Source organism: Caretta caretta, chromosome 7 (assembly GCF_965140235.1).
Source record: "Caretta caretta isolate rCarCar2 chromosome 7, rCarCar1.hap1, whole genome shotgun sequence".
NCBI classification, from domain to species: Eukaryota; Metazoa; Chordata; order Testudines; family Cheloniidae; genus Caretta; species Caretta caretta.
In genome coordinates, this window is record NC_134212.1 from 806741 (window position 1) to 830179 (window position 23439).

Below are 23439 nucleotides of genomic sequence, written 5' to 3' on the forward strand. Positions count from 1 at the left end.
CCGGAGCCTCCATTGTTCCGGGCCCGGCCCGGCCCCGCCGCCGCCATGGCCCCGCCGCCCCCGCCCGCCGCGACCGGGCTCCGCCGCTGAGCGCGGCCTCCGGGCGGCCGGTGCGTCCCAGGCCGCTGCCCCGCGCGGGAGCCCCGGGGTGGGGACACCGGGGGGCGAGCCCGGGGCGTGGGGGGCACCGGGGGGCGAGCCCGGGGGGCGGGCGGGGGGCGAGCCCGGGGCGTGGGGGGCACCGGGGGGCGGGGGCCGCGGGGGGGCACCGTGGGGCGGGGGACGAGCCCGGGGCGTGGGGGGCGGCGGGGGGCGAGCCCGGGGCGTGGGGGGCGGCGGGGGGCGAGCCCGGGGGGCGGGGGGCACCGGAGAGCGAGCCCGCAGGGGATGAGGGAGGGGGCAGGGCGGGTAGTGAGAGCGCTGGGGGGCGAGGGCACGTGACAGCACCCCATGCCTGTCTCGCACCCCTCTCCCTTGCAGAGGTGACGCCATGGGGGTGGACTTTGACGTGAAGACTTTCTGCCACAATCTGCGGGCAACCAAGCCCCCCTACGAGTGCCCCGTGGGCACCTGCCGCAAGATCTACAAGAGCTACAGCGGCATCGAGTACCATCTTTACCACTATGACCATGACAACCCCCCTCCACCCCAGCATACTCCCATCCGCAAACACAAGAAGAAGGGGCGCCAGGCCCGCGCCGCCAACAAGCAGTCCCCCAGCCCTTCGGAGACCTCGCAGTCACCGGGCCGTGAAGTGATGACCTACGCCCAGGCCCAGCGCATGGTGGAAGTGGACTTGCACGGACGCGTGCACCGCATCAGCATCTTTGACAACCTGGATGTAGTGTCAGAGGATGAGGAGGCTCCTGAGGAGCTGCCGGAGAATGGGAGCAACAAGGAGAACACCGAGACCCCGGCCACCACCCCTAAAGCTGGCAAGCACAAGAACAAGGAGAAGCGCAAGGATTCCAACCACCACCACCACCACAGCGCCTCTGCAGGCACCACCCCCAAGCTCCCAGAGGTGGTGTACCGGGAGCTGGAGCAGGACACCCCTGATGCACCACCTCGCCCCACTTCTTACTACAGGTACCATCTGCATGTTGGAGGGCGGGGGGACTCCCTGCTAGGTTTCATCTAAGCTGTCCCCCAGGGGCTGGGGCAGGATTGTTCCCCATATTCTATTTACTAGTACTTTGTCCAGGCGCTGTGTAGATGGTACTTGTCTGATCCTTCTCTGGGCCTCTCTGGTGCCTGTCTGGGGAGGCGAATCCTACAGATCCTGCTGCACTGTTGTTTCAGGCTCCAGGGACTTTTTCTTTTGCTCCCCTTTGTGGTGTTCCGTTAGCCCTGGACTGGGGTCTGTAAGCTGGAGACTCGGTTCCCACTTCTTGTCTGGCTGCCAAAACCTCTCTTGTTATCAAATCCCTTCTCACTGGTACAGTCCCATAGCAGGTGGAGGAACAGGAGCCTGATGGTTCCTGAGAGTATGTCGGCACTTCAGTAAAATACCCGTGACTGGGCCATGTCAACGGACTTGGACTGGGGGCTAGCAAATTGCAGTGTAAACGTTCAGGCTTTGGGACCCTCCCCCCTTGCAGGTCTCAGAGGCCTAGCTCCTGCCCAAGCCAAAGGTCTACACTGCAATTTTACTGTCTCACAGCCCGAGTCAGATGACCCAGGCCAGCTGCTGTGTGTTGCCGCAGTGTAAACGTACCCTGTGTCTTCCACTGTTCTGCTCCGTGTAACTGGCTGCAGAATTTGCTCCAGAATGTAAGCGTTTAAAACACAATACAAGTTTCTCCTCTTATGTGCGTGAAGAAGAGATTCCAAGTGGGACTTGATGTGGCAGCCAGCCCATGAGAATAGCTGAACTACCCCACTTGTCTGCAGACTAATGGGGACCATTTAGCTGAACTTTGCTGTTCTGTCTCTGGAATGTGAGGCCAGCGTTATTGAATTTCTGATCCCTGTACTAGAGATCTCCAAGTCCTGTGCCTCATCGGGGTGGCTGTTTGGGAGGAGGTGAGGATAATGGCGAGGTCAGTGCTGCCCTTAGCTGCTGGAATAGGAAACCAGAAGGTCAAGCCCTTCCTCCAAAAACCAAATCCCCCAGTTGGGAGGGAAAGAGAGTATTCGGTCCCTTTTCATGACAAACCCAAACTGTGCTCTATGCCTTCTTTCCACAGAATTCAGCATTGTTAGGTCAAATGGCCCCGGAACACATGGGAACTTGCTTGGGGGTTTTTACCATGTTCCGTTTGATGGCCTTGTCTTCGTGAGACACCCCAAGCTTCATCAGTTGCCAAGCAGGAGCATTGTTTGGTGCAGTGTGCTTGCTGTGTTGTGCTGGCCGCACCAGCATACTGCAGTTCTGCTCAGTAACTGAGAAAAGGGGCGTGCGGCAACATCTCTCATTTCAGTGGGTTCCTTCCCCTTCCTTTTTCTTTCTGGCTCATTGCTGCTTTGTGGCCCTGGTGGTAAAATCTCCCCCTCTCGTCCCTTTGGAAGGTTAGGCTGGACTAGCTCTTGGTCCCTCCCAGTCACTCATTCCCTCTCTATGTGCCTCTCAGGTACATTGAAAAGTCAGCAGAGGAGCTGGATGAGGAGGTGGAATATGACATGGACGAGGAAGATTATATCTGGCTGGATATCATGAATGACCGACGGAAGACAGAGGGTGTGAGTCCCATTCCCCAGGAGATCTTTGAGTACTTAATGGACCGGCTGGAGAAGGAGTCCTACTTTGAGAGTCACAACAAGGGGGACCCCAATGCCCTGGTTGATGAGGATGCAGTCTGCTGCATCTGCAATGATGGAGAGTGTCAGAACAGCAATGTCATCCTCTTCTGTGACATGTGCAACCTGGCTGTCCATCAGGAGTGCTATGGGGTGCCCTACATCCCCGAGGGCCAGTGGCTCTGCAGAAGGTGTCTCCAGTCCCCCTCCAGGGCAGTGGACTGTGCTCTGTGCCCGAACAAGGGTGGTGCTTTCAAGCAGACAGACGATGGGCGCTGGGCACATGTGGTCTGTGCCCTCTGGATCCCAGAGGTTTGCTTTGCCAACACTGTGTTCCTGGAGCCCATAGACAGCATTGAACACATCCCACCTGCCCGGTGGAAGCTGACCTGCTACATCTGCAAGCAGCGTGGCTCTGGGGCTTGCATCCAGTGCCATAAAGCCAACTGCTACACTGCCTTCCATGTCACCTGTGCCCAGCAGGCTGGACTCTACATGAAAATGGAGCCCGTCCGGGAGACGGGAGCAAACGGCACCTCCTTCAGTGTACGCAAAACTGCCTACTGTGACATCCACACGCCACCCGGCTCTGTGCGCAGGCTGCCTGCCCTCTCCCACAGCGAAGGGGAGGAGGAGGACGAGGAGGAGGAGGAGGAGGGCAAAGGCTGGAGCTCAGAGAAGGTGAAGAAGGCAAAGGCCAAATCCAGAATCAAAATGAAGAAGGCAAGGAAGATCCTGGCAGAAAAGCGAGCGGCAGCACCTGTGGTGTCAGTGCCCTGCATCCCACCCCACAGGTACAGCTCCCAGCACTCTGCCCTCTGTCCAGACAGCCCCTTGCCTCGGGGTCCTGGGCCCCCCCCAGTACGGCCCCTTGCCTTGGGGCCCTGCATCCCACCCCACAGGTACAGCTCCCAGCACTCTGCCCTCTGTCCAGACAGCCCCTTGCCTCGGGGTCCTGGGCCCCCCCCAGTACGGCCCCTTGCCTCGGGGCCCTGCATCCCACCCCACAGGTACAGCTCCCAGCACTCTGCCCTCTGTCCAGACAGCCCCTTGCCTCGGGGTCCTGGGCCCCCCAGTACGGCCCCTTGCCTCGGGGCCCTGCATCCCACCCCACAGGTACAGCTCCCAGCACTCAGCCCTCTGTCCAGACAGCCCCTTGCCTCGGGGTCCTGGGCCCCCCCCAGTACGGCTCCCAGCACTCTGCCCTCTGTCCAGACAGCCCCTTGCCTCGGGGTCCTGGGCCCCCCCCAGTACGGCTCCCAGCACTCTGCCCTCTGTCCAGACAGCCCCTTGCCTCGGGGTCCTGGGCCCCCCCCCAGTACAGCTCCCAGCACTCTGCCCTCTCTCCAGACAGCCCCTTGCCTCGGGGTCCTGGGCCCCCCAGTACGGCCCCTAGCCTTGGGGCCCTGCATCCCACCCCACAGGTACAGCTCCCAGCACTCTGCCCTCTGTCCAGACAGCCCCTTGCCTCGGGGTCCTGGGCCCCCACCAGTACGGCTCCCAGCACTCTGCCCTCTCTCTCCAGACAGCCCCTTGCCTCGGGGTCCTGGGCCCCCCCAGTACGGCTCCCAGCACTCTGCCCTCTGTCCATACAGCCCCTTGCCTCGGGGTCCTGGGCCCCCCCAGTACGGCCCCTTGCCTCGGGGCCCTGCATCCCATCCCACAGGTACGGCTCCCAGCACTCTGCCCTCTGTCCAGACAGCCCCTTGCCTCGGGGTCCTGGGCCCCCCCCAGTACGGCCCCTTGCCTCGGGGCCCTGCATCCCACCCCACAGGTACAGCTCCCAGCACTCTGCCCTCTGTCCAGACAGCCCCTTGCCTTGGGGCCCTGCGTGCCCCCCACAGGTACGGCCCCTTGCCTTGGGGCCCTGCGTGCCCCCCACAGGTACGGCCCCTTGCCTTGGGGCCCTGCGTGCCCCCCACAGGTACGGCCCCTTGCCTTGGGGCCCTGCGTGCCCCCCACAGGTACGGCCCCTTGCCTTGGGGCCCTGCGTGCCCCCCACAGGTACGGCCCGCCTGTCCAGACAGTCTGTGTCCCTGTCATTAGCCCCTCCAAGCTCTGTTTATTTCGTTCCATGTTCGCGGTGCTCGGTGGCTTTGCTGGTGGATCTGGCAAGCAGTGTGACTCCGGGGCTTGCTGCCAGTTTCCTCCGTCCAAGTTGACCTCCTCTCCTCTGTGCCGCTCCCTGAACGTGGCTGGGGCAGGAGCAGGAGGTGGCTTCTCTTAGTCTAAGGGCAGGAAGCAGCTGGGGGTTCCCAGGGTTCCCTTCCTGTTATGTTAACCTCAGGGACTTTGGAACAAACCATTGTAGAAGAAAGGGGGTACTGTTAATTTATCTGACTTGTATTTCTCCCCTTGGCCCTACTGCTCTTTCAGCTCTTTGTTAGGGCCAAGGCCATCCTGCTGAAGAAGTCTGTGCAGAATGGAGCTGGCTGCTGGGATACCATGTGAGGGTCCCAGGAAAGGCACTAACTTTATGCTTTCTGCTGGCTGTTAACCAGCCCCGTCTCCCAGCCTGGAGTGGTACCTGCTCTCCTCTGGAGCACAACTAGAAGTTGTGGGAACTAGGAAACCCCCTGTGCTCCACAGACCCATAAGGTTAGCCAGGACCACAAGGGTCATCTAATCTCAGGATCTGTGGTGTCCTCATGGTGTTTCTCACCTCCTGTTAGCTGTCTCATGACCTGCAGTTTACCCTCCAAGCAGGACAGGGAGCATGCCAGTTGTACAGTGGCCTTGCTAAGTGAGCTGGGTAAGAGGATGAAGGGCTGGTAACCAGCAGAGCAGTGGGGCTTTGCAGGGAGATAGCAATTGCCAGACTGGATCAGACCCAGGGTCTATCTAATCCAGTCTTCTGTATCTGACCATGACCAGCCCCAGAAGCTTCAGAGGAAGGAGAACCCCACACTAGGGATGATCTGCCCCTCCACGTTAGACCTTATCCTGGTCTCTAATAGTTAGAAACTGGCTTAAGCCTTGAAGTTCTTGACCTCAGTGAGATCATGTGACAGAGAGTTCCACAGACTAACTACATGTTGTGTGAATAAAGTGTTTCCTCTTATTGGGTTTGAGGTCAGAATATCATGCAGCACAGTCCTGCAGAGAAGCCCGTCTGTCCCATGCCCTTCTCGGCTGGACTGCTGCCTTGCAGGAAACTCCCCAGCCAACCCTGAGCTGGGTCTCTGGTGTTTGGCTTGTGTGGCTAGGCACCTCTTGCTGGGCTTGGCAGGGCTCACTTGGCTGATTATGTACGTGCTTTCCCTCCCTCCCCAGGCTCAGTAAGATCACTAACCGTTTAACCATCCTGAGGAAGAGCCAGTTCATGCGGTCTGCCATCTTCCGTTTAATTAAATGCCTCTTTGTTCTTGTGTTGTGATATGGGGAGAAGGGATGAACTAGGGCCTGGACAGTGACCATGTGAAATCCTAGCACGCTGGATGCCTGATAGGACTGAATATTTACTGAGTCTACTTCCTCCTTGGAGCGCATCCTGTGGCTAGACTCCAACTCTCTCTTTCAGGCTGATAGTAGATCTCTGAGGCTGTGTTGGGTCCCTGTTGGCTGGGGGATGGATAGGCAGAAGTGGTGGGGTTTGGTTCACATGGGTGTAGACTGCTCAGAGACAGTGCTGTGGTGTATTGTGCAGGGAGAGATCTCTGTTCCTGAGCTGATGGCTTGGGGTTGTGGCCTTTTGCCTACTAGGCTGGCTCACTGCCTTTCTCCTGGTTGATTCTGGGCCTGCAGTCTCTCCTTTTGGTGATTTGACTCCTGTTTGACTCCCTGCCAGCCTGCGTGTGTGCTTGCTGCTGTCACTATGTCGCAGTGGAGCACATGGAGAAGTGATTGCTCTGACCTGGGGCCCTCCTGTTTCTGAGAAACTGTGTGTGAAAATGCTGGCTATTACTGTGCAAACTGTGGCAACAAGTATCTAACAGGGCTGCCCTCCCCTGCTCCCTCAGAAATGCATGCGGCACACGGGGAAGAATGGATCACATCTAAACAGAGTGTCTGTTAGGGGCACCTTCCACCCCTTGCCCAGCCCCCAGCTCCCCACAGACCAGAGTCAGCCAGAAGCTCCAGCTGCGGAGCTGCAGGAGTAGCCAAAGCAGGGACTCTGGGTGTCTAGAGGACTGGACTGTGCGGATTGTCTGTTTGCGCCAACCCTCCCCAGTCTCTTCACTTCAGCTTTACGCCACACTGGCCCTTCACTCTCCCCTTCTTCTCCTCTGTCCCTCTTTTCCCTTTCCTTTCCATTTAGCTGATCTCCTTCTAACACCGCCCCCCAAAAGTGATGGCCCTAGCATGCTGTTTGCTGCCACCACACTGGTCACTCAGCTGGCGTTCGACGCCTTCCCCCGCCCTGGGTCTTTCTGGTCTCGTTAGACCGTAAGCTCTTCAGGGTGGCTCTGTGCTGGACTTCGTACAGCACCTGGCTCTTGCTAGCTCCTTAGCGACTGCTGTCATGAGCCTGATGGATGCCCAGGTGGGAAATAAGCACTGGGAACACATGTGCAGTACTGAGGAGAGTCAGCGCCAGGTGTCTGGCAGACTCCCATAGACTATGTGTTTGAGAACTGCTGGACTAAGATTTTCCTGTAGGCCCCCATGGCTGGGTCAACGTCCCAGGCCACATGGCTGCTGCCTGCACAGCCCTCCTCAAGCCCCGCCCTGCAGCGAGCCCCACAAGAAACAGGGCCCTGAGGCTGGCCAGTGATGGCCCCTCAGCTGGTGACTGACAACAGAAACCCATGTCCCTGGAGTCCCTGGGCCCTGTCACTCAGCTGGGCCTGGTGCTAACCCCTGTAGCCCCGTGATCCCCCCTTTCCTCCTCTTACGCACACGGATTGTGTGTTGGGAGCTCTTCAGGGCAGGGACCTTCGCTGTGTGTGCAGTGCCCAGCAACGGGGCCCAGACCCAGGCTGCAGGCACTTCGACCGTGCACATAATAATTGTAATTTTCACAGAGGCCTGCGAAGGCCCATCCTGTCTGCGACACCCCTGTGCAGAGTTCCCAGCCCCGCCTGCCAGACTGGTGTGCAGGAGGAAGGATGATAACTGTCCCCCAGAATGCCATGGAGCACAGTCCTGCAGAGAAGCCTGTCTGTCCCATGCCCTTCTTGGCTGGACTGCTGCCTTGCAGGAAACTCCCCAGCCAACCCTGAGCTGGGTCTCTGGTGTTTGGCTTGTGTGACTAGGCCCCTCTTGCTGGGCCTGGTTTGGTAGTGGCAGGGCTCACTTGGCTGATCATGTACTTGCTTTCCCTCTCCTCCCCAGGCTCAGTAAGATCACTAACCGTTTAACCATCCCGAGGAAGAGCCAGTTCATGCAGAGACTTCACAGCTACTGGACACTGAAGAGACAGTCCCGCAATGGGGTGCCTCTGCTGCGCCGGCTGCAGACACACTTGCAGTCACAAAGGAACTGTGACCAGGTATGGGGTGGGCTCTGGGCACTGATGCTCTGTGTGCTTTGTGCATCCCAGGGCCTTGGGGCTGAAGCATTTCCTGTACGTGATGCCTGCAATTTCAGAGCCATGCCGGAGAATGGCCCGACCTGTCCTTGGGAGGAAAGGCCAGTCCCAGCTCCGCACCACAGCTGCTTCCCCTTTCTCTACTCTGTTCAGCATCCTAGACTTGCCAGGCAATGACCTTCCAAAGCTCACCGTGGGGAGGGATGCAAAGAGTGTGTCTAGCTGGCTTGGTCTCTCCTGCCCATCTCCAGCTGGCAGGGGTTGGAAAAACCTACTAGAGAGTGCTAGCCAGAGGCCAGGTGAGAGTGGGGGACCTACTAGTGAGGTCCATGGCAGTGTCCCGAGGAAAAACACAGTCCCCCATTCCTGATGCAGGGGTCCTACCAGAGTTCTGGCTCTGGGCCCTTCTTGTTCCCACCATCTGCATCAGTCTGTCGCTAGTGGGTGCCTCTGGTTTCTGGAAAGGAGCAGGGGGTTTCTGCTCCCTGCTCACCACTTTAGAGCCTCCTGGCTCGTGGGCGTCTCTTACCCTACCTCTTCTCCGGCACCCTGGGTGCTGGGATGGGGCAGAGGTCTCCCCTACTCTGCTCCTTCTCAGGTTTGTGGGCTGCTCCCCGAGAGCAGCTCCAGTGCCTGCCCCTAGCTATCCCCAGCAGAGTGAAATTCACCATTTCCCTGCTGCCCCAGCAGCGGAACTGACCAGAGTATTATTAGCTTTGCTCCACTGTCCTTTAGCAGAGCTCTGAGCAGCTGCAGAGGCACACCAGCTTTTCTGTCTGCAGACTTGGCAGGCCGTGCTGCGTGGGGTCAGTGCTGGGAAGGGTCCCTCTAACCTTGGGGACGAGGAGCCTGCATTTTCAGAAGCGACTGCCCAACTTGAGACACCGCAGGGGCTTGGCACTGGCTGGAAATCAACCCATTTTTGGGTGTGCCGGGCACCCAAAATCACAAGTCACTTCTGAAAATGTAGGCAGGTTTTTCAAAATAAAGATAGGTCAGGCCCCTCCCTCTTCACGGGGGAAAGAGTGCCCGCACACTGCCACGGGGAGCTGCTTCCCTCCATCTCATGGTCTCTGATGTTCCTGCAGAGGGAGACAGAGGATAAGAATTGGGCCCTGAAGGAGCAGCTGAAATCATGGCAGCGCCTCCGCCATGACCTAGAGCGTGCGCGCCTGCTGGTGGAGCTGATACGCAAACGGGAGAAGCTCAAGAGAGAGACGGTAACCATTGTGTGTCCCTCCTGGGAGCTTGGGGCTGACAGCACAGGCCCATCCTGCAGGAGCTGTGGGGCGAGCCCATCTTCCTGACCTGAGTGTGGGGAGGGAGAGGAGCGCAGGTTCCCCCTGCGGGTACTGGCTGGTTCTCCTGTCTGTGCCATGCGGTGGTGTGTGCCCACACAGTGCCCTGCCCCGCAGGGTCTGAACGGGGTGGGGCTTTGGGAAGTGCAGGTGCAGTTCCTGCATCTCTGCTTTTCACTGGCATTGACAGGCTGAGTCAGAGCCTGTTTCTCCAGTCAGAGTATCCCGCCTGCAGCCATCACGCGGGGAGGTTGGCCTCTTGAAGCAGCTGGGAAATGGCTCCTCTTTGCTACAAAGCGGATCTCTCTGAAGTCCAGATCTCACCCTGTGAGCCTTGTCTGCGTCCCAAGGGCAGTAGCTGTCCTGGCTGGCTGTAGCATGGTCAAGGAGGCAAAAGGCTCAGTCCCGCCCTGTTCTTGTGTTTCAGATTAAAATCCAGCAGGTGGCGCTGGAGATGCAGCTGACCCCCTTCCTCATCCTCCTCCGCAGGACTCTCGAGCAGCTCCAGGAGAAGGATACGGGCAACATCTTCAGCGAGCCGGTCCCTCTGTCTGAGGTAACAGAAATCTACGAAGTAAGAACCCCCTCCCCCCAGATTTCTACTTCGCTCGAACTCAACCCCAGTCTGCCCATGCCAAGGGCAGCAAATGGTGCTCTCCAGACAGCTAGCGGGCAGCCCGGGGCAGTTAGCTAAGTGGGGACATGGGCAGCTGAGCTGAGCACAGCTGTGACTGTAGCATCGAGCAGGGACTGGCAGAGAGATTAATGGTCCGTCTTCCTCTTGTGTGTCAACGGTCTCTCTGTGTGCATGGTGGGCCAAGCCAGGCCAGGCAAGCGGGGCTCCTTGCTTGGAAAGGCAAGGTGCAGTGGGACCCTCAGCACGCTCCCATCCGTTCCCTTGGAAGCACTCTGTCTAGGCATAGACATGAAATGAGTTTGGCCTCAGACTTCTCCCGAGCGGGTGCAGCAGAAAACACTGTCCGAGTCTGTCAGCTCTGTCATTCTTGGCCTTGTCCTGCCAGGGGCTGGGGAGAGGGTTGCACTGTGCCTGCCTGCGCCTGCTGTCCCATTCTTGCAATTCTTCTGTGTGTTTGTATGTCTTGGAGCCCTGTGTAACTGGGCTATGAAATTCCACCCCCTCCAACCCATCTGGAATTAAAGCAAGCCTCTGCCATGCCCTGGGGAATTCCAGAGCCGGGGCCAGATTCCTGCTTGCCACCGACTGGAGGAGAGGGCTAGGGCTGTGCAGTGTGCAATGGCACCTCTGAAATACCTCTAATTGTATTACTCCCAGTGTTGGGTTGGGCTGCAGTATGCAGGGCCGCTTGTCTAGCCCCAGTCTGGTCGTGCCGGGGTATTGCCGTTCCCTGTGTCTACACAGAGCGGGCAGTGTTTGCAGGGTATGCAACGCCATTTGGGGCAAAGCACCAGGACTGGATTCTTCTAACAGCTGTTTTCTTGGAGCAGGTAGTTCTGAGGTATGACTTCCAGGCTCAGATCTGACTGTTCTCCCTGTGCAGGTCCCAGACTATCTAGATCACATCAAGAAGCCAATGGATTTCTATACCATGAAGCAGAACCTGGAGGCCTATCGTTACCTGAACTTTGATGACTTTGAGGAAGATTTCAACCTGATTGTCAGCAATTGCTTGAAATACAATGCCAAGGACACAATCTTTTACCGTGCAGCTGTCCGGCTGCGAGAGCAGGGGGGAGCTGTGCTGCGCCAGGCTCGCCGGCAAGCGGAGAAGATGGGCATTGATTTTGAGACAGGCATGCACTTTCCACACTGCATCCCTGTGGACGAAGCGCTGCACCGAGACACGGAGGAGGGTGGGTACTGACACCCCGTCCGAGGATGCAAAGGCTGCATGCAGGAGGGTCACCTGTGGAAGTCACAGCTGAGAATTTCTGTTAGATCATTGGAGGCCAGGGCAAGATTGTCCCCCCTCCTCAGCGCATAATCTAGTGCCCCCATCCTCCCCCCGCAGTCTCTGCCACATCCTCTTATGTCTCCTAGCCAGCCCACATGCCCTTTCCCCAAAGAGACAGGGCCAGTCCCAGGTCAATTCTGGACCCCGAGGGTCAGGTGCATTTTGCTGGTTGGCAGCTGTGACACGCTTGCCCAGATGGAGACGGGCTTCCTGGCTTGCCCCATGGTGCTGTTGGTGCGCAGGGTCAGCCTGCAACAAGAGAATCTGGTTTTTGTGGTCTTGTGCTAAGGATTCGAGGGTGACGTCGTGCATATTGTGCCATGCAGGGGCCTCTGGCAAGCTGCTGTTGTGTGCCTCCGAGCCAGACTCTTCCCTTCAGTCACTGCTCCCCTCTCAGCTCCCTCCAGCAGAGCAGTGAGGGTGCAGAATGGAGGGCACTGCCCTTATCAGGGCCATCCCCATGCCCCTGCACAGGGCCGGCCTTAGGGAACATGGCACCCTGGGTGAACTTGCATTTTGGTGACCCTGGTCCCTGTGGGTCCCCCCCATTGCCCTTGGCCCCCATGGGCTCCCCACCCTCCCTTCACCCCAACCCCTGCACTGTGTCCCCTTCATCCCAACCCCTGGCCCCTCCTGTGCCCCTAATCCCTGCACTGTGCCCCCTTGACCCCAACCCCTGCACTCCCCTCCTGAACCCCTAACTCCTGCACTGTGCCCTCTTCACCTCAGCCTCTGTCCCCCTCCTGTGCCCCTAGCCTCTGCATCTCCCTTCTGCCCCCACATGGGAAAACTGATCTGGATGCAGTGACAGGAGCTGTGTGGGGGGAGCAAGGAGCGACATCCGGGCTCCCTGCATCCAGGTCACTTTCCCTGCAGGCTGTGTAAGGAAAGGGCAAAAGAGCAGCAGCTCCTGATATCAGGACTGTGCTGTGAGGTGTATGTGTTGAGGGGAGTGTGTGAAAGACCATGTGTGTGCTGATTGCATGGCGAGCACGCTATCTCTTTAAGAAAGCACTCAGGGTCAGGTGCCTGAAGGTCTGTTCAGACCCAAGCAGCTGCTGCTGGGATCCATAGAGGCAGCAGATCACACCGATTCCCCCGTCCCATCATCCCAGGTCAGTAGAGACCGGGTACACAGGTGTGGGGAGGGGGAACACCCTGATATCAGTCCCCCGCACACAGCAGACAGGAGGATATGCCCAGTCCAGAGTGACCAGGAGCTCTGGGGAGGAATGGGAGGGGGGGACAGGAGCAGTGGGGCCTGGGGGAGGATGGTCACCCCGGCTCTGGAGGAGTTCTCTAGCTCAGCTTTTCGTCCAGCTGCCCCCTGAAGCTCGGGTCCCTCCCCCCCTCTCCAGAGCTGCTTCACCTTCCTGTCTGCTGCCTCTGTTAGCCCAGCTAGCTCTCAGCAGGTCAGGTAGGAATCGGGCAAACCCTGCACGGCACCCCCTTTGGTGGGCCGCCCTGGGCCACCGCCTGGACCACCCACCCGCAGGGCTGGCCCTGTCCCTGCAGTCTGGGCTGCTGGAGGAATTAAGGGGCCTGGAGCTGAGCACAGGGCCCAGGAAGTGGGGTCTCCCCAGAGCTGGGGGTGGTGGGGGGGAACGACCCTTCTCTCCCTGCTCCAGGACACCCCCGAATGAATTGATTCTTGTGCTGCTCTATCCAGTTGCAAACCCCTGTCTTATTCTTGCCAGTCCTTTGGCCCATTCAGCATGATGTGGATTATTCTCTGCATTTCTGAGGCTAAGCCTGTTCGGCTCCTCCCTTCCCAAGGAGCTCATCTCTTGGGCCCCTTCAGGTGACTGTTCTGTGCCCGTGGGTTAATCCCCTCTGGATTGCCATGTCCCCTGTCCAGGAGGAAGGGAATTCCAAAGACCTACCTGGCTTCTCTCACCTATCTGCCCCTCTTTGTGCCCACAGAGGAGGTGCGGCTGTTGCTGTCAGAGAACCAGAAACACCTGCCCTTGGAGGAGCAGCTTAAGATCTTGCTGGAGCACTTGGATGAGGTCAATGCTGGGAAGCAGAGCATCGGGCGCTCCCGCCGTGCCAAGATGATCAAGAAGGAGATCACAGTCCTGCGCCGGAAGTTGGCTCACCCACGGGATGTGCTGGACAGACACGGCCCCTCCGCCAGGGGGATTCTGCAGGCCCACCACCCCTGTGAGAAGGACATGCAGACCGACAGCGCTGCAGAGGAGAGCAGCAGCCAGGAAACTGGCAAAGGTACTGGCTGGGAGGTGGTATTGACGCTCTGGCACAGCACATTATGCCCAGGGGCTTGGCGTAACCCCACATCTGGGCAGGGCATGAGAAGGGTGGAGGATGCAGAATCAGCAGCCATGGACCTTCCCTCCCAGAGCAGAGGCTGGGGTGGGGGGAGGTCCTGCTCCTTCCTTGGTTCCTCATTAGTGTCCCTGAAGATGGCTGGGAGCTCCTCCTTGCAGCGGGGCCCCTCCCAAGGGGATTGGGAACCAACTAGAGATGCTGTTTTTCCCAGTTTTCTGGGAGGGAAAGATCATAGAATCATAGAATATCAGGGTTGGAAGGGACCTCAGGAGGTCATCTGGTCCAACCCCCTGCTCAAAGCAGGGCCAATCCCCAACTAAATCATCCCAGCCAGGGCTTTGTCAAGCCTGACCTTAAAAACTTCTAAGGAAGGAGATTCCACCACCTCCCTAGGTAACGCATTCCAGTGTTTCACCACCTTCCTAGTGAAAAAGTTTTTCCTAATATCCAACCTAAACCTCCCTCACTGCAACTTGAGACCATTACTCCTTGTCCTGTCATCCGCTACCACTGAGAACAGTCTAGAGCCATCCTCTTTGGAACCCCCTTTCAGGTGGTTCAGAAAGCAGCTATCAAATCCCCCCTCCTTCTTCTCTTCTGAAGACTAAACATCCCCAGTTCCCTCAGCCTCTCCTCATAAGTCATGTGTTCCAGTCCCCTAATCATTTTTGTTGCCCTCCGCTGGACGCTTTCCAATTTTTCCACATCCTTCTTGTAGTGTGGGGCCCAAAATTGGACACGGTACTCCAGACGAGGCCTCACCGATGTCGAATAGAGGGGAACGATCACGTCCCTCGATCTGCTGGCAATGCCCCTAGTTATACAGCCCAAAATGTCATTGGCCTTCTTGGCAACAAGGGCACACTGTTGACTCATATCCAGCTTCTCGTCCACTGTCACCCCTAGGTCCTTTTCTGCAGAACTGCTGCCGAGCCATTCGGTCCCTAGTCTGTAGCGGTGCATGGGATTCTTCCATCCTGAGTGCAGGACTCTGCACTTGTCCTTGTTGAACTTCATCAGATTTCCTTTAGCCCAATCCTCTAATTTGTCTAGGTCCCTCTGTATCCTATCCCTACCCTCCAGCGTATCTACCTCTCCTCCCAGTTTAATGTCATCTGCAAACTTGCTGAGGGTGCAATCCATGCTATCCTCCAGATCATTAATGAATATATTGAACAAAACCGGCCCGAGGACCGACCCTTGGGGCACTCCGCTTGATACTGGCTGCCAACTAGACATGGAGCCATTGATCACTACCCGTTGCTCCACCTGGGGCCTGTCCTGTAGGCTGATGGAACCCTTTGGCCAGTTCCCTGCAGTGACCCAACTTGCCTGGGTTAACTGCGAGGAGAGCCCAGACGAGGATAGGACAGGAGCTCAGGTAGGGGCAGGACCCCTGCGGAGGAGAGCCTGGATGGGGGCAGGGCTCTGGATGGGCATCGGGCTGGGTCCCTGGGGAGGAGAGGCCGGATGGGGGCAGGGGGCCTGCTGGGAGGAGTGGGCTGAACCAGCTGGGCTAACTGGGAGGAGAGCCCAGATGGGGGCAGAGTGGGAGCCCGGGTGGGGCCCGGAGAGCCTGGATGGGGGCAGGGGGAAGCCCAAGTGGGGGTTGGGCTCTGGATGGGGGTCCGGCTGGGCCCCTGGGGAGGAGAGGCTGGATGGGGACAGGGCAGGAGCCCGGGTGGGGGAGGGGCCAGGAGAGCCCAGGGTGGGGCGAAGTCGGGTGGCGGGGGTGCTAGAGCTGGAGGGGACGGGAGCTGGGAGGAGTGAGCTGACCTGGCTGGGCTAACTGGGAGGAGAGCCCAGATGGGGGCAGGGCAGGAGCCCAGGTGGTGGTGGGGCCAGGAGAGCCTGTATGGGGGCAGGGGGAAGCCTAGGTGGGGGTGGGGCTCTGGATGGGGGTCGGGCTGGGCCCTTGAGGAGGAGAGGCGGGGTGTGGGCGGGGCCAGAGCGGGTGGGGACAGGAACCTGCTGAGAGGAGTGGGCTGACCCGGCTGGGCTAACTGGGAGGGGAGGTGGAGCAAACCAAGACAAGGGCTCCTTTGACATGTTGAGAAGTGAGACGGGAAAGCCCCACAGGCAGCAGGAGCTGAAATTTGGACAGTCGTGGCCAAGGCATGATGCTTAGAACGGGCATCTCTAGGATCCCTGCTCAGGATCCGTGGGGCCTTGGCCACGCTGCCCAACTAGGTCCAAAGCCGTGCTGTTAGCAACAGAGATCGCTCTCCGGCAGCCTGGGCAGCTTTTCCTCTCCTGGGCTGGCAGTGCAGCTCTGCTCTCGCTGGCCTGTTCTTTGCCTCTCCTTGGGGTGGCTGCTCCTGAGGCTGTCCCTTTGCACCCAGTTTGTCCCCAAGCGGGTTTCTTCACTTGGGGCCTTCACCTGGGCACTGGGCCCCTTTGACCTGTATTGTGTCACTAGACGGTGTCACGGAGTGTGGGGGAGTCCAGGCCCTGCACCCCTCTTCCTGGGATTCACTGAGACTCTCAGCCAGCCAGTAAAACAGAAGGTTTATTGGGCAACAGGAACACAGTCCAAACCAGAGCTTGTGGGTACAACCAGGACCCCTCAGTCAAGTCCTTCTGGGGGAGCAGGGAGCTTAGACCCCAGCCCTGGGGTTCCCTGCGTTCCTCCACCCAGCCCCAAACTGAAAACTAAACAACCCCCCCCCCCCCCCCAGCAGGCTCTCTCCTGCAGCCTGTCTTCACATTCCTGGGCAGAGGTGTTACCTCCCCCTCCCGGCTCAGGTGACAGGCTCTCAGGTCTCCAATCCCCAGGGCACATTCCCAGGTCTCAGAGGAACAGCCGTGTTAGTCTGTATTCACAAAAAGAAAAGGAGTACTTGTGGCACCTTAGAGACTAACCAATTTATTTGAGCATGAGCTTTCGTGAGCTACAGCTCTCCCTGCTGAGTCACATCGTCACAGACGGTCAATCTCTGGTCACATGCTTCAGGCTCTTTGGGGGCAGGGGATGTCTCGCTTACCCTTTGCAGGATCTGGTTTAAACTGTCTTTGGAGCCTGTCCTGTTTTAACCGGGTAGATTGCCTTGATGCTCTCTGCTGCACATCTGTAGATGTTTTCCCTCCACTTCCCTCTCTGAGTGTCTGGTCCCAGAGCCAGGTCTGACTTTCCTCTTTTCCGGCTTTCCTCCTTCTCACTTCCCAGTTCTTCTGTTATCTGATCCCCTACCTTCTTCCCCAGCTCCACCCACTCCAGCTTCTGCATCCTCCTCCTTCCCCTATAGCTCTTTCCAACTGCCTCTTCGGGTGAGTCCCGAGCCCCCTCCCAGCTCGTGCCCCCCTCCTTGGCTGTCCCACCCCAGGGCAGCGTTCTGTGCTGCTGTTTGCAGGGGCTAGTGCCAGGGCAGGGTTACCACACCTCACATATTGGCACTCCTTAGCAGGGCCATGCGTGAGCGTGACCCAGGAAGGTCAGGAAAGCTGGGATCAATAGCTTTGGCAGGCATGACCTGTCCTGTTCGTCTCAGATGGAACAGCTGCCAACTCCAGAGTGTAGAGTTGGGCATTTTCCAATCCAGGATTCCCTTTTTGCTGCACCAGGTGCCCAGCATTTCATTTCCTGTCTCCTAGCTGTGCCAGGACCTGCCTGCAGCTGCCACTTGTTTGGCAGCTTTCCCCCAAGAGGCAGTTAATTGGCTGACAGGGCATGCTCCCTGCGTTGTGCCTTGGAGCCAGGCTGCAGAGGACTGAGTCAGAGGTGGATGGGAGCCAGCAGTGTTGGCTGGTCAGCTAGGCTTCCTGGAGGACAATGCAGCAACCAAGAGCTAGGGGCTGAGCCACTGACCAGCTACAAGCTCCCCCTTCCCTGGTGCACACGAGGAAGGAGGCTTTGGGCCTGGCTGCCTTGAGAGCATGGCAGAAATTCCATCCTTCAAACCAGTCCCTTTCAGAAATAACCACAGGCCATGAATTGACTGTGAGCATGGGGCCCAGTGGGAGTCCGGGCCCCTGGGGGGCTGCACGACTTTCCTGCTGCAGGCTTGCTGGGCCTTTAGCACAAGGAAGTGCAAGCTTTTTCACAAGCACTTCAGATGTCAGTAGCTTTTCAGGGGTGCAGCAGGGCTGGGCAGCTCCCAGCTGGAGCCTGAGGAATTCGGGAGATGCTGTTGCTGCTCATCTTGCTTCCTTTCGTTGAATTTGGCGTCTCTGAACATGAGGGAGTGGCTGCACCTGCTAGGGTGGAGTCTTCTCCAGAGATCCCCTCCGGTGAGGAGTCTCGGCAACTCCACTAACTGCCCCGGTTTGGTGATGTGAGGGCAGTGGTGGCAAGGCCCAGGAGCAAGGCTCCCGCAGGATGGGACAAGGCATGGGACATTCCCTTCCTTATGAAGCTCTGCTGCTGATCGGAAGCCTCTTGTGCTAGCTCTGGGCTCCCCACAGCTCTCCCCTCGTGCTTGTGCACACTGCTGCCCGAGGGCCTCACCGGAGGCGGTGGGAGCTGTGGGGGCAGATCTCCAGAGCTCCCTTGGGGAGCTGGGAGTGGGGCAGGGTGGTGGAGCCTGCTGCCCAGCTTCTGAACATGCTTTCTCTCATCCTCTCTCTTCCAGGTCTGGGCCCCAACTCTTCCTCCACCCCAGCGCATGAGGTCGGCCGGAGGACTTCTGTGCTCTTCTCCAAAAAGAACCCCAAAACCGCAGGGCCCCCAAAACGCCCTGGACGCCCACCCAAGAACCGGGACAGTCAGCTAGCTGCAGGGCATGGGAGTAGCCCAGTAGGTCCCCCCCAGCTTCCAGTAATGGAGGGGTCGCAGCGCCAGCGGAAAAGAGGGAGGAGCCCACGGCCAAGTTCCAGCTCAGAGAGTGACAGCGATAAATCCACCGAAGAGCCTCCCCTTGGTGAGTGTGGCCGCGGCAGCAGCGTGGGTCGGCGGGGGCTGTGCTGGATCCGTGTGTGTGACTTACGCTGTCCCTCACCTGGCTCTGCTGCAGACCTGTCAGCCAATGGCTTCAGTGGCGGGAGCCAGCCGGTTAAAAAGAGCTTCCTGGTTTACCGGAACGACTGCAGCCTTCCGCGGAGCAGCTCTGACTCGGAGTCCAGCAGCAGCAGCAGCAGCAGCGCTGCCTCGGACCGCACCAGGTACCGCGCCGGCGGCTCTGCTCCGGCTGGCCCCGGCACTAGGCCAGCCAGGGGCTCCGTCCCAGCGGCTGTGCCAGGAGTGGGGCCGTCAGCCTGCTCGTAAAGCCCCTGAGCAGTGACCCTTTCAAGGCTGCAGCACCCGCCACCGCTGCCCCTTCCTGTCACATGCAGCGCCCAAAGCCACGCCTGCCGAGGGGCAGAAGGCCCAGACGCTGGGACTCGTTGGGCCTGGCAAGCTATAAGTCTGCCAGCGCTCAGCCCTGCCCTGCCCTGCGGGTAGCTGTCAAACAGCCCTCTTGGTGAGGCCACGGCTGGAGAGCCCGAACCAGAGACCTGCACAGAGGCTGCTCCTGCACGTGTGTCTGCTGGAGGCCAGCATGGACGGGGTGGATTGTGCCAGTTCCTTCCTCTCTGTGGATAGAGGGACCCCAGGCCTGCCCTGGAGTGAAGACCCAGGCTAAGTGGGGGGGGCCCATGCCATCTGGGGGAACCCTTCTCACTTAACCACTGACTCCCCCTTTCAAAGGCACCTGGAGAGCCCCGTATCTCAGGGCACTATTGCGGGCAGTTCTTCTGCCGAGTGCTGTGGGCTCTATTCCTGAGGGCACTAGCTGGCCGCCTCCCCAAAACGTGGGGTCCCGTCCCTTCCCACCACACAAACACGCACGCACGCAGTGCCTGGAAGGGTAATGTGGCGCCTAGTAACAGGACTGCTCCCCTGCCTTCCCACAGCACGACGCCCTCGAAGCAGGGCAGAGGGAAGCCCTCCTTCTCCCGTGTGAACTTCCCGGAGGACAGCAGTGAGGATACTTCTGGAACGGAAAACGAGTCGTACTCTGTTGGTGCTGGGCGAGGGGTGGGTCACAGCAGTGAGTATCTTGGGCCTCGGCCAGCAGCCTCCAGCTCCTGTCACTGTCTGGAAGCATCGGTGCTAATTCTTCCCCCCTTTTCTTTGGCGCAGTGGTGCGGAAGAGCATTGGGCGTGGAGCCGGGTGGTTGTCGGAAGATGAAGACTCCTCTCTGGATGCCTTGGACCTGGTGTGGGCTAAGTGCCGGGGGTACCCATCGTACCCAGCACTGGTGGGTACAGCAGGCTGCGTGTCCTCGTCTCTCCTTTTGCTCCCCCTGCAGTATCCGGGGCCTGGCAGAACCTTTGCCTGGCTCATAGTGAGGGACTGGATGGACTCTCTGTGGCCAACGAGCTGACACTCTTACTGGATGGGCCAGAACCCTGGGAATCCCCTCCCCTTGCACCCAAATGATCTGCACCCCATGTCACTGCCATCCTTGGGCCAGTCCGGCTGGAGGCTTGCTGCTCTTGTGCCAATAGTAGGCTAGTCTCCCTGAGCCCTGTGACTAGTGGGGGAATTAAGGGGCTTGCTGTTTCCCATAACAATTAGGGCTAAAGCACATCTGCCATTTGCTCCAGTGTGAAAATCCTGTGGGTACCCGTTCTTGGGTCTTATACTGAGATCTGGGGGTGGCCTCAGGTCTCCTCTGCCCCCGGCCTCCCAGAGAGAACACTTATGCATGGTCTTCACTAGGGGCATGGAACAGCTTCCGTATGAGGAGAGAGCAAGAAGACCGGGGCTGTTCAGCTGGGAAATGAGAGGACTGGGGGGATGGGAGAGAGGCCTGTAAAATCGTGACTGGTGGGGCGGGTGAACAGGGAAGCAGCATTTGCCCCTTCACGTAACATGGTTAGGCAGCAGTACTTCTCGCGTGGCACGTGTTGCCAGGGGATGTGAAGAGAAGTATGACTGGGCTCAAAAAAAGAACGATACAAGTTCATGGGGGACAGCCCACCAACGGCTGTTAGCCAGGGTGGGCAGGGACACAAGCCCGGGCTGTGGGTGTCCCTAAACTTCTGACTGCCAGAATCTGGGCGTGGGCGACGGGATGGATCATTCGATAACTGCCCCTTTCTGTTCATTCCCTCTACAGCACCTGGCCACTGCCAGAGCCAGGACACTGGGCTAGCTGGACCATTGGTCTGACCCAGCACAGTCCTGCTGATGATCATATGTGAACCCCTTTAGAGTGTGGCCTGCTGGCTGGCTCCCTCGGCTAGTGATCCTGGCCCCAGCTGTTCCTCAGTTCTTAACTAGTCCTGCTTTAGTCAGCCCCAGTGGTGGGTCTCAGTGCAGGCATCACTGGGTGGCGCTCTCTGGCCTGTGTTATGCAGGTGCTCAGATTATAAAGTTCCTTCTGGCCTTAAAATCTAGCAATCAAACCTCAGAAGGAGGTTCTCTAGCCTGAGCTCTGAGCGTGGAAATACCCCTGTCCCTGCAGATCTGGTCCCCAAGGTGACGGGAGGCTGAGCTGCGGGCTCTAGGGTCTCCAATACGGCTTCACTTGTGAGTCCAGTGATAGGCGCAGCCCCTGGAGAGCTGGAGGCTCTTCTTCCCTGAGGCTCTCAAGACAATTGGTTTGTTAGTATTGGGGCATTGCCTTGGAGCCCCAGTTACAGACCAGGTCTGTGCTGTGCTAGGTGCTGTATGCACAGAGCCTGCCCCAGTCAGCTTGCAGTCTAAACCGAAGAGCAGAGACGACAGAAGGAAACAATGAGTCTGTTGGTCAGCATGGCAGGCAGTGCTCTCGGCACACCAGCTGCCTAGCTGCTGTCTTGTCAGTGATGCCAGAGGCCCATCGCGGAAGGCAAGGAATTGCAAACACAAGCATGAGCTAAGGCTGTTTCTGAAGTGGGGATGTGAGCTGGAGAGAGCCCCTGTGACTTAGCCTGAACTGGTTGTGGTGTTGCCTCTTTGCACACACCTGCAGCCCCTTTGCTTCGGGTTGTCACGGTGACCGACATGGCGCTCAGGGAGCTGGTGTCAGCCAGCCGCTTTCCAGTGCAATCACTGACACGGGGCCTTTGGGTCCTAAGCACAAGACTTAGGAGTGAACTGTTCAAACCAAGTCCTGCTGGGTGGGGTTCCAAGGGATACTGCTGCCAAGAGCTGAGCCGGGGGGAGGGAGCGGGGGTGCAAGAGCGGATTATTAGGGGCCGGGCAGCACTTTGCTTGTTCCAATCCTGATTCTGTCTTTATACCCCCCAGGAAAGGCTTTCCTCAGTGTCTTAGTGGGGCTGGTGAGGGCTTCTATGCTCCCCCTCCTGCCCCTTCTCTGGGATCTCACCTTTGTCTCCCTGCTGGTTTGACAGATCATTGATCCGAAGATGCCACGGGAGGGTATGTTCCATCATGGCGTCCCCATTCCAGTGCCTCCCTTGGAGGTGCTGAAGCTGGGAGAGCAGATGACTCAGGAAGCACGAGAGCATCTCTACCTCGTCCTCTTCTTTGACAACAAGCGCACCTGGTAAGGGCCGGGCCAGGGCTTTCTCCTGATGTGTGCCAGCTCTGTGCCCCCCAGCAAGACAGAGCATGGCCTGCTGGGGGGGGGTGGTGAGGGCAAGTCAGTGAACTCCACCAGGGAGGGGGTGGGGTATGCAGATGATGGGAAGCCTCAAATGAGGTGTGATGCCCTTTCCTCCAGGCAGTGGCTGCCCCGGACCAAGCTTGTGCCACTGGGTGTGAACCAGGACCTGGATAAGGAGAAGATGCTGGAGGGCCGCAAGTCAAACATCCGCAAGTCTGTGCAGATCGCCTACCACCGTGCCATGCAGCATCGCAACAAGGTGCAAGGCGAACAGAGCAGTGACTCCAGCGAGAGCGACTGACACCAGCTGCTCCCTCGTTGATCCACTGGCTCTGCTCATGGCTTCTCAGTCTCAGGGCAAACAGGGCTCTCAGTCCTGGGCACTTAGTGCAGCTGGTCTGCACAGGAGCAGGGGCTTGCCCTAGTCACTGGGACAGAGAGCGTGCTCCTGAAAGCAGCTGTGGCTGAGCACCTGGCGCTTGCAGCGCAGGAGTGAGTGTGTTAGAGCAGAAGCAGGCAGAGCTGTAGCCTGCTGCAGAAGGCAGTGCCCAGCAGTGCCCTCTGTATCCTCCCTCTTTTCCAGCTGGCGCTGCTAGAGCCTCCCCTCCTACTGTGCTGCCCTGCCTGGCCCTGCTCGGTCTCGAATTTCACATTCCCAGGGGCGAGGCCCGGTTGCCTGGGGCTGGTGCCTCGCTCACTGAGCACACCTCCAGTGGGTGAAGTTCCCATGCCCGCAGGGGCACTGTAAATACTGTACAGGATGGAGAATTTAAATTATTCTCATTTGTAGCCCGTTTCAGTGTCTTGGGGGAAGCATTTTGGTACTAAACAGCGCTTCCTATCAGGGCCCTTCCAGCCTGCGTGGCCCGGGCCGTCTCTTTGTAACCTTCTTACTCGCACACTTTGATACGGGAGCTCTTGGGAGCGGCTGCGCCCTGCCCACCCCCACTGGACTCGCGTCTCCTCCCCGCCGCGGTCGGACGCTTGTTTGTATTTATTTGGAAGGAAGAAAATCTATTGATTCTTAGAAAATAAACCGTCTATGGGGACCCCGGCGTGGGCCTGGTGCTGCGGGCGGGGGGCGTGGTCCGCCCAGGGGTCCCTGGGGGCGGGGCCTGGGCAGTGCCAAGGGGCGGGGCTTAGGTAGGGCACGTCCCTGGGGCGGGGCCTGGGCCGCATGCGCCGCGGGGCGGGGCTCGGTGGCCTCGGCTCGCCATAGAGTTGCCGGCGGCAG

General features: G+C 58.8%; 1 protein-coding gene across 2 annotated transcripts; it reads left to right on the plus strand.

Annotated features, from left to right (window-relative positions):
* BRPF1 (bromodomain and PHD finger containing 1) lies at positions 1-23254 on the plus strand. Of its 2 annotated transcripts, none has more exons than XM_048856395.2 (14): positions 1-110; positions 481-1089; positions 2574-3533; positions 8014-8170; positions 9298-9429; positions 9935-10081; positions 11028-11340; positions 13365-13667; positions 18299-18586; positions 18680-18827; positions 19560-19696; positions 19789-19907; positions 21991-22145; positions 22323-23254. In XM_048856395.2, exons 2-14 carry the CDS (start codon positions 491-493, stop codon positions 22504-22506), a joined length of 3642 nt encoding a protein of 1213 aa, XP_048712352.1. In that variant the 5' UTR covers positions 1-110; positions 481-490; the 3' UTR covers positions 22507-23254. The 2 variants fall into 2 exon arrangements, with proteins under 2 accessions (XP_048712352.1, XP_048712353.1); XM_048856396.2 differs by having other exon boundaries at positions 9935-10063.
* Positions 23255-23439: the final 185 nt, after the last annotated feature.

Coding starts and splice junctions, on each gene's coding strand:
- BRPF1 (XM_048856395.2), top strand. CDS start 491: ATGGGGGTGGACTTTGACGTGAAGACTTTCTGCCACAATCTGCGGGCA. Junction 10,082..11,027: donor AGGTAACAGAAATCTACGAA/GTAAGAACCCCC, acceptor CTCCCTGTGCAG/GTCCCAGACTATCTAGATCA. Junction 11,341..13,364: donor GCACCGAGACACGGAGGAGG/GTGGGTACTGAC, acceptor TTGTGCCCACAG/AGGAGGTGCGGCTGTTGCTG.